The 15,108-nt window shown below is 39.3% G+C and overlaps 2 protein-coding genes across 6 annotated transcripts in view; one reads left to right on the top strand and one right to left on the bottom strand.

Moving 5' to 3' along the window:
- INTS7 (integrator complex subunit 7) overlaps positions 1 to 6,944 on the bottom strand; it is a 107,955-nt gene extending 101,011 nt beyond the window's left edge. For 2 of the 3 annotated variants that reach the window (XR_004350821.1, XM_032638308.1), the window contains exon 1: positions 6,628 to 6,826. Coding sequence is in view for 2 of the 3 variants with exons in the window: in XM_032638308.1 (XP_032494199.1) it covers positions 6,628 to 6,721 (94 nt within the window). In the remaining variant the exon portion in view is untranslated. Of the gene's footprint in view, positions 1 to 6,627 lie in introns of all 3 variants that reach the window. The other variant, XM_032638297.1, reaches the window with a different exon arrangement.
- A 78-nt stretch (positions 6,945 to 7,022) lies between these two features.
- The window catches only part of DTL (denticleless E3 ubiquitin protein ligase homolog), a 40,218-nt gene continuing 32,132 nt past the window's right edge, over positions 7,023 to 15,108 (top strand). For 2 of the 3 annotated variants that reach the window (XM_032638318.1, XM_032638328.1), the window contains exons 1-5: positions 7,067 to 7,227; positions 12,029 to 12,154; positions 13,215 to 13,313; positions 14,317 to 14,378; positions 14,463 to 14,583. In XM_032638318.1, coding sequence (XP_032494209.1) covers positions 7,176 to 7,227; positions 12,029 to 12,154; positions 13,215 to 13,313; positions 14,317 to 14,378; positions 14,463 to 14,583 — 460 coding nt within the window. In that variant the 5' untranslated portion in view covers positions 7,067 to 7,175. Of the gene's footprint in view, positions 7,228 to 12,028; positions 12,155 to 13,214; positions 13,314 to 14,316; positions 14,379 to 14,462; positions 14,584 to 15,108 lie in introns of all 3 variants that reach the window. The other variant, XM_032638338.1, reaches the window with a different exon arrangement.

Raw genomic sequence — 15,108 nt, 5'->3', positions numbered from 1 at the left:
AATGTCTATGCTCGGGTTCCTCTCCAACCTACCAAATCTCTACGGGGGGCCCACGCATCTAGTTAGCTGTTTTGCGAAGGTAGGCGAGTAGATCCTCAAGCTATCCTCTGCCACTTAATCTTATTTGACTGAAAACTAGTAGGCTGCTGAATCTGGCCCTAAGAGTAACTTTATGATACAATGTTTTCAAAGGTTTTGAATTCATTGTCAAATATTAAAAATGAAATGAGATTCCACATAAAACCCAGGATTTCTGGGGTTTGGGGTTTTTTTTGAAAATTGAAAGATCTGAAATGTCACTAAAGAAGGTGGGAGAATCCTGACTAAAGAAACATTGTAGTATTGCAGGTCTGTGTTGAAGGCCAGTTTGGGTTTGTGTCATTTCTGATAAAAGCCACATACCAAGTTGTATGACTTTCTCCAGCAATTTTTGGCTGCCTTTGGGCACACATGACTAAAATAGAACCTTGGATGAGAATTTAAAGTACTGGTAAGAAACTTAATGAAATTAATGAAATGAGGGACCGTAAAATCTAAGCTGGATAAAGAAGTAAAAACACAAAGGGATTGAGAGGTAAGGGAAGTAGAGAGGTAAGTATACTGAGGTCTGAATGAAATAAAGAATGGTTAAAGTAGCAGTTAATCATGATGATGATCATGCATATTAAGTGCTTACTCTGTGCCAGATACTCTAGTAAGCATTTTACATGTATTAAGCTCTCACTATACTCACAGAAGTTAGGTATTATTCAATAATTCCCATTTTAAAGATGAGGACACAGGTAAAGAATAGTTAAGTGAAAAAAAAAAAAAAAAAAAAAAGAATAGTTAAGCGACTTGCCTAAGAAACAACGGCTAATAAATGGCAGAGATGGAATTCAAATCCTGGCAATCTGGTCCTAATTATTATGCTAAAATGCATTTCTAGCAAGCAACTAGAGGACAGAGGTTAAGATTAAAGAAGAGATACTTGAATGGGATTTCAGAGTGGTATAATTCTGAGGGATGACAAATTCCAAGGAATTGAAGAGAAATAACATAAATTATGGTAAACTTGGGATGTGATACATCAATCAAGTTTTCAAAACAGCATACATTGCTAGGTAGCATGTATCAGTCAGAGTTCTTAGCTGCAAGCAACAGAAGCTAACTCTGATGATTAGGCAGGAAATGAGTTTTTATTGAGTGTTTATTAAAGTAATAAGCAGTTTCAAGGCAAAACTCCTAAGAACACCTAACTCCACACTGCCAAACTGATTAGATGAGGTAAACTATTGTTGCTGGGAAGCACCAGATGCTAGAATTAGCTCTCCTATCATCTAGGAATGTAGTAGCCATTGCTGCTACTACTGTACACTATGGACACTGCAGCCACTGATGCTGCCAAGGAAACTGCAAGTACTCTTCAACTCTGCCTTCTTGCATCTCTAAACTAAATCACAGAGCCTGGAGGAGATTTGTCTGATTGGCAGAGCCTAGTTCACACCCTGTGCTTTTTTTTTTGGCCGCACCGCTTGTAGGGATCTTAGTTCCCCAACCAAGGATTGAACCTGGGCCCTTGGCAGTGAGGGCGTGGAGTCCTAACCACTGGACAGCCAGGGAATTCTCTCCTGCGCTCTTAAAAGGGAAACTAGGAAAGTGAGCTTTTGCTTCCACCTTGATGAGACAGTGCTTGTGGTGTGGGCCATTCCTCAAGCATAGAATGTTCACAAGATGTTAAGTGACCACCAATATGACTAATATCCACTACAAAGAACACCGCTAATACACACTACTACACAAGCACATTTTAGGAGAATTTGTTGTATACATTTGCTTTAGCTAAAGGGTGAGAATGATTCAAAATGGAACCATAATACCCTAACATCTTAAACCATAACATCTTAAAGTCTATTCATTAAAAATGAGGTGGGGAGGGGAGAAATACAAACACAAGTATGCACCACACATTATACCAAGGCAATCTCACAACAGTTTAGTAAACTGATCACAGTAACATCTCAGTAAATTATATTTAAAAAGCAAGAATAAAAACAACTAATAGGATAGTCAGTTCAACTGATGATGCATTAATAATAACTTTAGAATCTGTAAATATACGTGGTGAGAATGTATGCAATATTGTGCAATATGCACAAATACTGAGTTAGAATCATAAACAAATTATTTTTATGAATACCAATTTTTAGGAATATTTAATAACTTACTTTGTAAGTTACAAGATAATAGCTTTTAGCCATATGTAAAAATGAGTCTATGGATTTCAGTAAGAACTAAAGAAGGGCCTTGGATTTTTGGATCAGTTCATAGTCCATCAAGGGATCACCAGCCAGGCTTTAAGAATCAGTCCTTTATAATGCTGGTTTTTATGTGGCTTTGAGTTAAGAGTCTGACCTTAATTCTACATGATCTTACAGGTCCACTTCTCAATACTGCCACACTAAGTTTGGTCTGGTAGTACAGATTCTCGAGAGAAAGAATTTGATTGACTCAGTGTGGGTCACATGTCCACTTCTGAATCACTTATGGCCTGGAATTAGTCACTTGGTACAAACGTGGCTGCAGAGACCTCCCTCTTTAGTAGGCGATATGGGGATACTCACAGGGCCTCATATTTGTTTATCATAATACCAACTACATCTGTACCAATATGGACCTCTAGAGTAAAAGCAACCTGTGGTCTCTTCCACAGTCTGAGAATTCAGATGTTTTGGAACATAGGTGAAGTGACAGCATCTAAGGGAAAACAGACAGTTGTCCTGATTTACATCAATTTCCTATTTCACAATTAACTTTTTCATTGAACATACCATCAAGTTTTCCATGCAACATTAAGTTCACCAACACCTCAGACAGCAACTCTACCCCCTTACATTTCCTTCCTTCTCATTGCCCAGGTGCAAGAAAGGGAAACCACTCTCTTCCCCATTGCTCTTGGATCTCATCCCCCCCCCCAACAAGGCCAACCTTACAGAAAGCAGATAGGCTGAGTGACGTCATTTAAGGTAGACTCTCCTTTTCACCCAGGGTGAAGGAGATCTTGCATAAGTTTTCCTAAATCACTGGGACAACTTCCCATCAGCTGACTTAAAAATCTTTAGACTGACAGTGTAGAAGTTACATTAGTGAAAGTTACACTGAGTATATTATGGGAGATATGTCCTTTGTAATGCCTATATTATAGAAATGATTGATTATGAAATGTGTCATACATACATAAGTTATACTTGATTTGACACTTAACTCTGCTGTCTTCACAGCTCAGGCAGCATGGTTATCAGCTTAAAACTTTTAAAAAGGGAAGGCAAAACGACCTCTACATAGGAGCTAAAGTGACCTTCAAAAATGTAAACCAATCCATGTCAGTCCTCTGCTTAAAAACTTTCAATGTTTTCCCAATGCACTTTGCATAAATCCAAACTTCTTGTCCTAACAAGGCCATATTTGATCTAGCCCTGTCTGCCTCATGTGAGCTTCTTAAAGCTGCTTTGTTCACTAATATAGCCCCAAGTCTGAGTGCCTAACACAGTGTAGATGATCAGTAAATATTTGTTGAATGACTTATTGGCTATTATATGAATGATGATTTTTCTGTGTTACTAACTACATCCTAAATGAACAGAGTTAAGTCAGCTTTAAAAGAGCATCCATGGGCTTCCCTGGTGGCGCAGTGGTTGAGAATCCGCCTGCCGATGCAGGGGACACGGGTTCGTGCCCTGGTCTGGGAAGATCCCACATGCCATGGAGCAGCTGGGCCCGCGAGCCATGGCCGCGGAGCCTGCGCATCCAGAGCCTGTGCTCCGCAACGGGAGAGGCCACAACAGTGAGAGGACCGTGTACTGCAAAAAAAAAAGAGCATCCATATATTCCTAGAGAGATCAGAAACAAGTTGCTTACTGCCACGCTTGCTCAAAATGCTCAAAACAAAGTGCAATGGTTATAAACATATAACAGGTTATAAATGGCACCATTTCCCAAGTGTATTTCTTGACACTAGTGCTACAGATACTTCTTTATAATGTAGTTCAAGTATCACATCTGTATATCTAACTGCCTACCCAACATCTCCAGCTGGATGTCTAAGAGACATCTCAAATTTAACAGTCTCAAACTGATCTGATTTTCATCCACTCAGTAAATGGCAATACATACTTCCAGTAGCTCAGACCAAAAACCTCTGAGTTTCTCCTGACTACTTAACTCTCACATTCTCATCCAATTCATTAGCTACTCTTGTTGGCTATACCTTCAAAATATACACAGAACCTCAGCACTTCACACAGCCTCACTGTAACCACCCTGGCCCAAGCCACTATTCTCTTTTCCCTGGATTGTTACTGATACAATTGCCTCCTCACTACAGTAGTCCCTCAGTATCTGTGGAGCATCCATGCATTCAAGTAACCCCACATCAAATTCTACCTGTAAAATACTCACCCAAGGCACTGCTGGGAGGACTTAACACCATCACTTAGTATCTAGGACAGACACCTGGTTTACACTCAATAGCCACCTATATATTTCTTACAGATCTGAAATATTCCTATTCCAATTTTTAAGAAGGAAAAATTGTGTTATACTTTTTCTTACTACAACTTCAAGTTTTTCGGAATTAAACAATTCTAGATTTCTCATTTCTTCAAAGTCCCATCCCAATTCTGTTCCACACCACTGCTCTACTGTCATTATGGGATGAGTCCACCTGGACCACAGTGGTAGAAAATGTCTTTACAGAATTAGTAGGAATATTAGATATCCAGACCTGCAACTCTTAAGAGGGTAATAAGGAAGGAAATATCAGAATGGGGAGGAAAAGATTATGTAGTGTATAAAAAACACATTTAGGGGCTTCCCTGGTGGCGCAGTGGTTGAGAATCTGCCTGCTAATGCAGGGGACATGGGTTCGAACCCTGGTCTGGGAAGATCTCACATGCCGCGGAGCAACTAGGCCCGTGAGCCACAACTACTGAGCCTGTGCTATGCAACGAGAGAGGCCGCGATAGTGAGAGGCCCGCACACCGCGATGAAGAGTGGCCCCTGCTTGCCACAACTAGAGAAAGCCCTTGCACAGAAACGAAGACCCAACACAGCCAAAAAGTAAATTAATTAATTAATTAATTTTTTAAAAAAAGAAAGAATGCACAGGGAACTATACTCAATACTTTATAATAACCCATAAAGGAAAAGAACCCGAAAACGAATAGATACATGTATATGTATAACTGAATCACTTTGCTGTACACCTGAAACTAACACAACATTGTAAATCAACTATACTTCAACTACAAAAAATAAATTAAAAAAATAAAATTTATTAAAAAAAACACATTTAATGTTATGACTTTACATTTTAGAGGGAAAAGTCCTCATAGATTTGTTGAGAAATCAAAGCTCAACATCATTTTCTTGGCTGATGGACCTGCACTAAAGATACTGTGACTCAACCAAAGGAATATCTCATTGGAGTGCTGTGGCATTTTTATGTTGATCAAAAGGAGTTAAAAGCTTTTTTAAAAAGTCTGAGAAACTCTTATCTAGACGAACCCGCTGTAAATGTTTACAGGTTAAAAAACAAACAAAATAAAGAGTCCCCTGAAAGTATAAGATAGTGTCCAAGTCGGAGAGCTGGGAAGTGGCTCAAAGTGGACTTTAAGAAAAATCCTTCTAACCTCTAGTTCTTAATATATTACACACTGGTTGTAGTTAATTAAAAATTAACTGCATACCAGGTGACAAAATGGTTCCCCCATTCAATAAAAATCATTTAAGTACACTGAAAACAAAGGTTTCATTTTAATACTTCAGTTCTTTACTGACAAGCATCTGCCCATGCCTCCCATATCCATATCTAAGAAAGAAGGCAAATCTCTTTTGCATTTAATAAAGGCTTCTTTTGCATACCATTATATCACAACATTTACAACAATCTTGCTAGCTCAATGGTACTTTACCCACTTTGCACAGAAAAAACAACAAGGTTAGGTTAACTTAGGTGACCTGTCCAGGATCATAAAATGAACGATATGAGAATTCAACTCAGTCTATCCAAAGCTCCTACTACTACACCAAGCTCCCACCACTCCACCAAGCTCCCACCACTCCACCTCCCGTAAGGAAATAGAACTCGTGGAATCCGTCTGCAGAGAATGAGCAGGGGCTCTGATTTTCGGATGGTCTTGGCCCTATTTTTAACCTGCCTAATAACCGGCAGGTAAGAATTACAGAAATCAAATGAATCGTTATAAGTTGGTGCAAGATTATTATTCAGCACCCTTGGTGAAGACCTGGTCTCAACTGAACATACTGAAAAATAATTTCACAATTTCAATTTATCGTTTTTAGAAACTGCTTGGAAAATCGGGAGACTGTGCCCTCAAGTGGTCAAAACGGCCCCCACTCGCTACTTTTTCACCTGTACGAGGCCAATCTAACAACGCTCTAATTTCCCGGCAATCTCGCAAAGCGGCAAAAGCCCTGGACTCACCAAAAGCACTGGCGCCAGCGCCTGCCCCGGCCCAGGCAAGATACGCGCATGCGCCTTCCCGGCTTCTCCCGAGGCTACCACCGCCTGGGGGCGCCACTTCCCCCCACATGCGTTTCACCCGCTCAGCCCGCTCTTTCGAATACCTTTGTCTAATTCCATAAGGGCAGAGTTAGCATCCAGCTCCTGTTCGCCATAGCCGGCATCTGCCAGAAAAGACTTAGTTGAGTTTGACGCCATGACCCGAACAGTTACTCGACTAGCCTATTCAGAAAGATTGCAAACTCTTCCCCGGCACCGCCATCTTCTTCCACCACCTTCTCGCGGATTTTTCCTCCGCGCTCTGTCAAGCCGTGTTACGCATGCGCTCTGGTCTCCCCGCCGTTCGCCAGTGCCTCTGCGGCCCCCCGCGCAGGCGCTCAGGGAGCTCAGGAACTCCAGGTTCCCGCGGCTGGGAGAAAAGGAGGCGGGGATTCGAAGGGGGAAGTGACTCGGACGCGCCCGGACGCCGCGGCGGGAGCCAATCAGAGGGCGTGACGTCAGTTTGGCGGGGAGTTTGGTGGCCGGGGCTTACGGTGGCGGGAGTTGGAGGCAATAACTAGTCGTGTTCTAAGGGACGCCACATAAGATTTCTGCTGAATCTGGGGGCATTTCCACGGCTTTTCTCTCAGTTGAAAGTTTTCCTCCGGCCCAGATGCTCTTCAATTCGGTACTCCGCCAGCCCCAGTTTGGCGTCCCGAGAAATGGTGAGTAACGGCCCTAACCGCTGCCTGTTGCCGGCGGGATTCACCTCCCCCCGAACAACACCTCGGACCAACGCCGACTCCAGTTCTGTTTCCCAGCCGCCGAGTTCTCCCACAGGCAGAGTGAGTTCGTGTTAGCGAAGAGTACTGAAGAAAGCTGCACTTTCGTGCTCTCGAGACACTTTTAGTCGTAATCGGGATTTTTTCAATTGTAGTGTAGGCTGACGGAGGGAGGGACGCTGAGTTAACTGGCCTCCATTACGGCTATGTCTGTTTTGCACATTAACTGGAAAACGCGTTCATGGGAGTATGTGTGGTTTTCTCCACAGCTATGTGAGATCGTCAAGACTCATATTCATTGATTAATTCATTCATTTGTTGTGGAACCTTAGTGAGCCCTACTCTTTGCTATATATAACAGTGACTATGACCCGCTGTTAAGGAACTCAGTCAAGCAGAGAAGACAGAACATCTGCTTCTAGCATGGTCAGAATTTTTTCCTCCTGATTAATACATGAGCATAAAAACTCGTAGTTATAGAGCGAAAAATGCCCATAAGCACATTTCCCAGAAATGACCATTATTAATAGACTGAAGTATCTTATTCCAAATGTTCTTCAATGCCAGAGGTAATAAGTATTGTCATTTACAGAAATGGGATAAAAATGTTTTGTTTCTTTAACGGTAAAACTTGGAAATACTTCCATGTTAGTGTATAGATAACTGATTTATTCTCTCCAGTTCTTGAAGTTCCTTATATTAAAACATTGGCAATAAGAATTTTGAGCTTAGGTTTGGGTGTCATCAACCTGAAACTTTCTGGTAAGTTTCTGATAAGGGAATTACTACCCAGACTAAGCTTGGCTGCAAATGAAATCTCATTCATTTAAAGACGGACTAGGTCTTTCCGCTTGAAACCATGTGAAAAACAGAAAGAAAATAATGTGAGAAGTGAACTTTTTGTATTTAAGGCATAGGTCTAGGAGAAGGATATTGAGAAGGAGACTGGAGAGTAGTTCCTCCACTTTCCTGCCTCCAATCTAAAACCCCACCATCCTTACCTCTTTAAATTATACTCTAAATGCTTCTCTTTCTGTCTCTCCTGTGACCTTGCTTAAGATACTTCTCTATCTTCTGTTATGAGTGTCAGTACAGCATAGTAGTTATGATCTCTGTCTTTGGAGTTAAACTTGCTGAGGTTTAATTCCACCTCCACTCCTTACTTAATCTGTGTGACTTGGAGCAAGCTGTGAAGCCTTTATTTTGTAACAGATTTTCTCCTAATTCTACATCCTGTCTACTTCCCTTTTCCCTCTAATTCAGAAATACTTATCAGGGAGGGGTAAATTTTCCCCTCTACCCCTCTTGAGTATTTATGGCTGGACTAATAAAATTGACACAAGACAGATTAGCAAGAGAAAAACAAATTTTAATTCATGTACATGGAGGTCTCATAGAAATGGGACTAAGAAATGGCCAAAGCAAGGCAGCTTTTATACTCTTCAGACAAAAAAAAAAAACAAACAATAAATTTGTGAGGAATTGACAGGACAAAGAAACTTAGGTTTGGGATGCTTACTAAGTGAAGAATCTAAACAGAGTTTGGGCTTCAGGTAGTAAAATAAAAGAAGTAACAAGGTTTGTTTACACACGCTTCTTGGCTCTGAATTCCCTATCTCTGACATATTAGGGGGTCCTTTTCAGGGAGACAGGGAGGTCAGAGTTTCCTTCTTGTATCAGCTGCTTCTCAAGCAACTTCAATGCAAAATAATCAATATGCCATTGTGGCATGTTTTGAGACAGCCCCCCCTGAGCCCCCAAATACTCATGCGTTGTTATGTGTGAGGCACTGAAATTCATTCATTGTTATATATAATGCACTGAACTTTATAGGACCATCTTCTTCTTTCCCCTTCCATGAGGGTGTTCCATCCTAGGCCCCTTTTCTATTTCTACCTACTCCCATGGGTGATCATAGCTGTAACCAGGGTTTCTTCTATTACTACCTGCAACCTTCCATTCCCTATACTTTACATCCATTCCTGTAAGAGTTGTATCATCCAGATGGTCAGTCCTGTAAGCATCTCAAACTCAAATACCCAAAACCGAACTCACTTTTTCCCCAAACCTGCTATATTACCTATATTAGGAAATGCTCTCATTATTTTAAACTGGTCTTCACAGTCAGAAACCTGAGAGTCAATCAGAATTCCTCCATTTTCCTCAAGATACGCATTCAGAGAAGTCCCCTTAAAATCTCTAATCCTTCCTCCTCGGGATCCCCACTGATTTTGCCTCTTCACCATATCTTGGATCTGTCCTATGCTTACCATTCTATTTCCCTAGGTTGGGCCATAATATGTTCTTGTCTGAACTGTAACAAGTCTCCCAAATGTCCTCTTAGTTTCCCTCTTTCCAGTTTATCCTCCACATTGCTGCCAATGATCTTTCTGAAATGGAAACTGATTACTCTTCTGTGTATTTTTAAATTGGTATCTGAAAGTTTTTATCATAAGTTTAAACAGATGCAAAGGATGTCATCTCTGGCCATATTGTGAGTGATGACCTTTTTAAATAAAAATGCTACTGCTACATCAGTCTTTAAAATGTATCTAATAGACTGTAAATACTGTAGTGATTTAATAATCACATCAATCATTTTTGAAAAGTATGAACTAATTCTAACTGCTAGATATTCTACATAGTTGTTTTTTCCCCTTGAGCTTATTACTACTTTATTTCTCCCACAGAATTTATCCTAATGTGATTTGATTTTAAGCTTGAAAAGTCATTTTATTGATCACGCTATCTTATTTCTCTGTGTAAAAAAATATGTTTAAATTGATGTTTTCTGTGATCATAAAGCTCTAAGTGTTAAAAGTTTCTTCTGGGTTGACTTATCATTACTATTTTTAGTAGTATGTCGTTGATCAAAACAATATGGATTACTAATTTCAATAAATAATTAAGCAAAATAAAAATTTATTGAAAGTCTATGTTTTAAAGAGATGGATTTGGGTGTTTATGATGCCTTTATTAAAGGAGTTATCCAATTGTCTGTTAATGGGGTCCCAGGAGTTTTTGTACCTTGAGTCAATGCAAGGTATAAGATTGGGTCATGGAAATGCCTTTCTTTTGAAAAGTGGAAGAAAGGTAGTGATGAAGAGGGGGAAAAGGTTCGACCTCGACATTGTAGACAGGTCAGTTTTAGAAATACATATATATATGGAAGTTGAGTATCTGGAAATTAGTTCTCCGACAGCTCTCATTCTCCTTGAAAAATCTGCATGTAACCCCAGGGGCTTAAGTTGTGCATTGAAGAAATAATAGTCTTTTCCAAATGAGTGTTGTGAGGGAAACGCTCTTGTTGGAAACAAGAATAGAACAATAAGGATCCAAAAGTAGCTTACGGGGCTTGTCCATGAAGTGTGTGTTGTCACAGTCGCAGAGGTGGAGGGGTAAATAGGGACCAGTTACTAAGCCACGTTAGGCCATTTGTTGGTGTTTGGATATAGTTTGTAGGCAATGAGACAGAGTTGAGGGGTCACTGTTTAATTGTAAAGAATTTAGGTCTCCAGAGCTTATCATCTTCAGTTCCACTTGAACTGTTCAAGATTCCTTTTGAATTCATGAGTTGTGATCATTAGTTTTTGGTTTTGTTTTTTTAATCCCAAACTACAAGTGTATGTTTATATAACTTTAGAACAGAGGCTTTTGTTTTAAAATTCATTCTGTAGATGGATATTTGTGAACCCGACCACATAACTAATTATTGTATTCATATTCTTCTTTTAGTGGTCTTTAATGGCTTGTTTACAATCGTATCTAGCCTTAAGGTAATACCCCCAGGAATAATTACTAAATCTGGACCGAATTTATTTGCCTCGTTTGCATTTCTTCAGGTTATTTCTATGAACATGCAAAACCAGATTTATCTGAGGTTATATCAGGCTAAGATTTCTTCTCCCAATGGTATTTTTTTTATGAAAAGTGAGAATTGAAAGTACCCTAAAGTATGAGAGTGTTTGTTAATTATTTAGACAGCTCTCTAGATTGTAACTTCATTGTTTCCTCCCATGCTTACTAAAACATTTGGTTCTCAGTAACTATATATTGAATGAATGTTTCTTTTATATATTTAAAATATGTTGACCCACATATCAAAATGATAAAACAAATCAAGATGGTTTACTATTTTAGGACCATAGTACACATCAGCTTTCTGACCCAAGCAGAATAAACTTTCCCTCCACCCTGAATTTCTTCCTCTCTCGTATACTCGTATACTAGGGGCTACAGTAGGCACATTGACATACCTTATTTCCTTTAACTCTCTGACCATTGGCTTATGTGTGATGTTGCTAGTAACTTGAGTTTGCAGTAATGATTTAGAAACTCTGAAAACATAAAATTTTAATTGATGAGAATGGCAGTTTTAATGGTTGTGGTAGTCTTTGTGGTTGTGTTTTGTGATTGTCTCCAAAGGGTGGGGGAAGGGGTAAGATCTTTTCTAATGTGCAAAGGCCACTTGTTTCTTGCAGTCTTAAATGTATTAGCACGAGTCTCCATTTAAGATGATAAGCCCAAAGCTGTATCTCACCAGAAGCTGAGAGTGCTCTTTCATTTTTTCCTTAGGACCCCTTAGGAAAATACCTGAAACTGTGTTCTAGAGGGCCATGGATAATGAGTGGATCTATACTTAAGTATATAAAGTTTTTAGAAATGAATTTATAACCTCTGCATTTGTTAAAAGTACTGAAATGTGATATATTGGAACTCTATAAGGAATTTTGTCTTACCTTAGGATGGTCTTCACAATACCCTCTACAGTCCCTTCTTACTGGTTATCAGTGCAACTATAATGATGAGCACACTTCTTATGGAGAAACAGGAGCCCCAGTTCCTCCTTTTGGATGCACCTTCTCTTCTGGTAAGGGAACTACTGTATAAGCTAGGCTTGGTCAGAAATGATCTATTTCACTCTTCAGAGGGGAAATATTTTGGGGTGTCTCCCTTTCAAGAAAAAGTAAATTAGATAGATGATAGAGTTTTTCTAATAACTGTTCTCCCCTGATTTATGAAATAGACTTTTCTTAATCTCTATGCATAATTACATATTTCTGCTAAGGGATAAGATTCTTATAGCACCATTTTTGTTTGCTTGTTTGTTTGTTTGTTTTTATAACTCATATCCGGAAAGGGTTGCAAAGGTTCAGCCATCATGAAAATTTTTGCCCCTTTTGACCTGTTTGAATCTATCTCTTTCTACAATGCATTGGGGAACATATTAACAGAAATAGAGTACTTGTCCCTGCTGTTAAAAGTTTAAGAAAAGAAAAGTAAAAAATTGTGAAAAGGGAATATAAAATTAATAGGTTCAGCCTGCTGGTGGCTTGTATCGTATGCTTTTATTTGCCATGCCTATATCATATGCTTTTATTTGCTATTGGCCAGTACCACTTTTGTCTTGTTTAATTACCATGCTTGATTCAGCCCTTCTTTAAATAAGAGATTATCTGAGGACTCTCAACCACTGCACCACCAGGGAAACCTGAGGATTGGTGTTTTTGAGTCACTTACTTAATTAGGTATTATGGCAAATTTTCAGCCATCTTTTTTTTTGTGTGTGGTACGCGGGCCTCTCCTGTTGCGGAGCACAGACTCCAGACGCGCAGGCTTAGTGGCCATGGCTCACGGGCCTAGCGGCTCCGCGGCATGTGGGATCTTCCCGGACCGAGGGACGAACCCGTGTTCCTTGCGTTGGCAGGCGGACTCTCAACCACTGCGCCACCAGGGAATCCCTCAGCCATCTTTAATTCAGAAAAACCTCTCTACCATAGCAGGTGCTATTTGGGTAGAATCATCTTACCCCTTTTCAAATAGATTGTAGCTGTTCAGTTAATTTATATTTTGTTGTTTATATAGATTTAAACTCAGCTTTAAATTTTTTTGTTACTCTTTATATATTTTATTCTTTATTTCTTATTTAGCTCCCAATATGGAGCATATACTAGCAGTTGCCAATGAAGAAGGCTTCGTTAGGTTATATAACACAGAATCACAAACCAGTAGAAAGAAGTGCGTCAAAGGTAAGTCGGGGTCTAAAATATCTGTCTGAACATTTTTAATTCATAAAGCCTCAAGGAAGTTACTATTTGAATAAATTCTCAGTGATACTCACTTCTGATTAAGCCTGTTTAGGGGCCAGGCTGAAAGTAAATGGTGGACTGCCTTTCTGTCGATAACTGTTAACGGCAGCAAAGCCTTTACTGAAAGTTAAGAAAAATACATTTTAGGATTAAAAACAGTTTTTCTTTTAAAAAAATTAAAATTTGTTATATTATACTGAATGTGGGGAAATGTTGCTTTAAAATATTTATATTGAACAAACATCTGACATACATAAGGCAAAGTTCCACTGACCTTAGGAAGGTAATAATCTGGAACTAGTAAGTCAAGTGTTGAGATAACTAAAGTAAAACAAAGGCTATAGATGATGTAGAGGAAATACAAAGAAAACGCCGCAGGTGTCACAAAGAGCTCTTATGTATCAAAGAAGGTGAGGAAAATTTTTCATGAAGGATGGGACATTTGAGGCAGACTGTGGTATTTAGACCCGTGGAGGTGGAATAGGACACTCCAGGTGGAGGGAAAAGCATTAGTAAAGGCCTAGAGATAGGAAACCATAGGATATAATGAGCATATAGGGAGCGCTCCAGTTTTTTTGGAATAGGATATACAGAGAACAGTAAGAGATACGGCCGAAGCAAGCAGAATTTTGAATGTCAAACCAAAGTATTTTAAACTCCATACAGAGAGCATGATGAAGATTTTTGAGAATGTTTCATAAAGATTCCATTTTAGAGAATATATACCCTCATGGAAAACAATCTGATATCAAACGGTAGTTTTATGGGGTAATGAAGGAAATGTGCTATGTGTGCAAGTCCACAAATTCTCTTTGGCCTATGGATCTGAGTGTGCTGACCACTGATCTTTTCACTACAGCTTTCAAGGCACTTCAACAGCTATTGGTATAGCTACCACAAGACATAGTTTAGACAGTTCACATTCACCATTTTCTTTGTTTAGAATGGATGGCTCACTGGAATGCTGTCTTTGACCTGGCCTGGGTCCCTGGTGAACTTAAGCTTGTAAGTGACTTTCATTTTATTGGGATCTGGGTAAACACTGGTAAAGGGTTGCTTTATTAAACTGTGAAACCTTATTTTTGAAAGGTTACAGCAGCAGGTGATCAAACAGCCAAATTTTGGGATGTAAAAGCTGGTGAGCTGATTGGAACATGCAAAGGTCATCAGTGCAGCCTAAAGTCAGTTGCCTTTTCTAAGTTTGAGAAAGGTAGGTATATGCTTACCCTCTTTCATCTCCTTAACCTCTTTCATGGTGAAGTAATAATAAGCTGTAATTGTTTCCACCCTTTCCCCTGTCAAAGTTGCTCCTTTACCTACATAGATGTTTGAGATTCTTAATATGACTTGGAAACCTCAATGAAATTAAGTTGGATTTTAGTCCCATTCTAATGGATATTATCTCCAGCTTGTCTCTGAAAGTCAAGTGTCTTCAGATAATTTTTTTCTGTAATCTTGCAGATAAGGTAAAAATTCACAAATAGCCACAATTCCTCTGTTCAACTTTGAGTGGCCTTTGAGGTCAAAGCCTGTACTGGACACTGATTAACTCCATTTGTAAAATAGTTACTTTAACTCTACTTGTAAAATTTAAATGGAGTATGAGGCTGGGTGGGAAACCTGATAAACTGGACATGATTCTTTACCTAAAAAATTTACCACGTAATTACTTTAAATGGCCCAGTTCCCTGGTATGTTTTCAACTGTTATTTACTCACAATCTTTCTATATTTAT

The sequence above is a fragment of the Phocoena sinus genome, chromosome 1 (genome assembly GCF_008692025.1).
Source record: "Phocoena sinus isolate mPhoSin1 chromosome 1, mPhoSin1.pri, whole genome shotgun sequence".
Classification (NCBI taxonomy): Eukaryota; Metazoa; Chordata; class Mammalia; order Artiodactyla; family Phocoenidae; genus Phocoena; species Phocoena sinus.
Note: the sequence above shows the minus strand (reverse complement) of the source record. Positions and strands in the feature narration are given on the sequence as shown.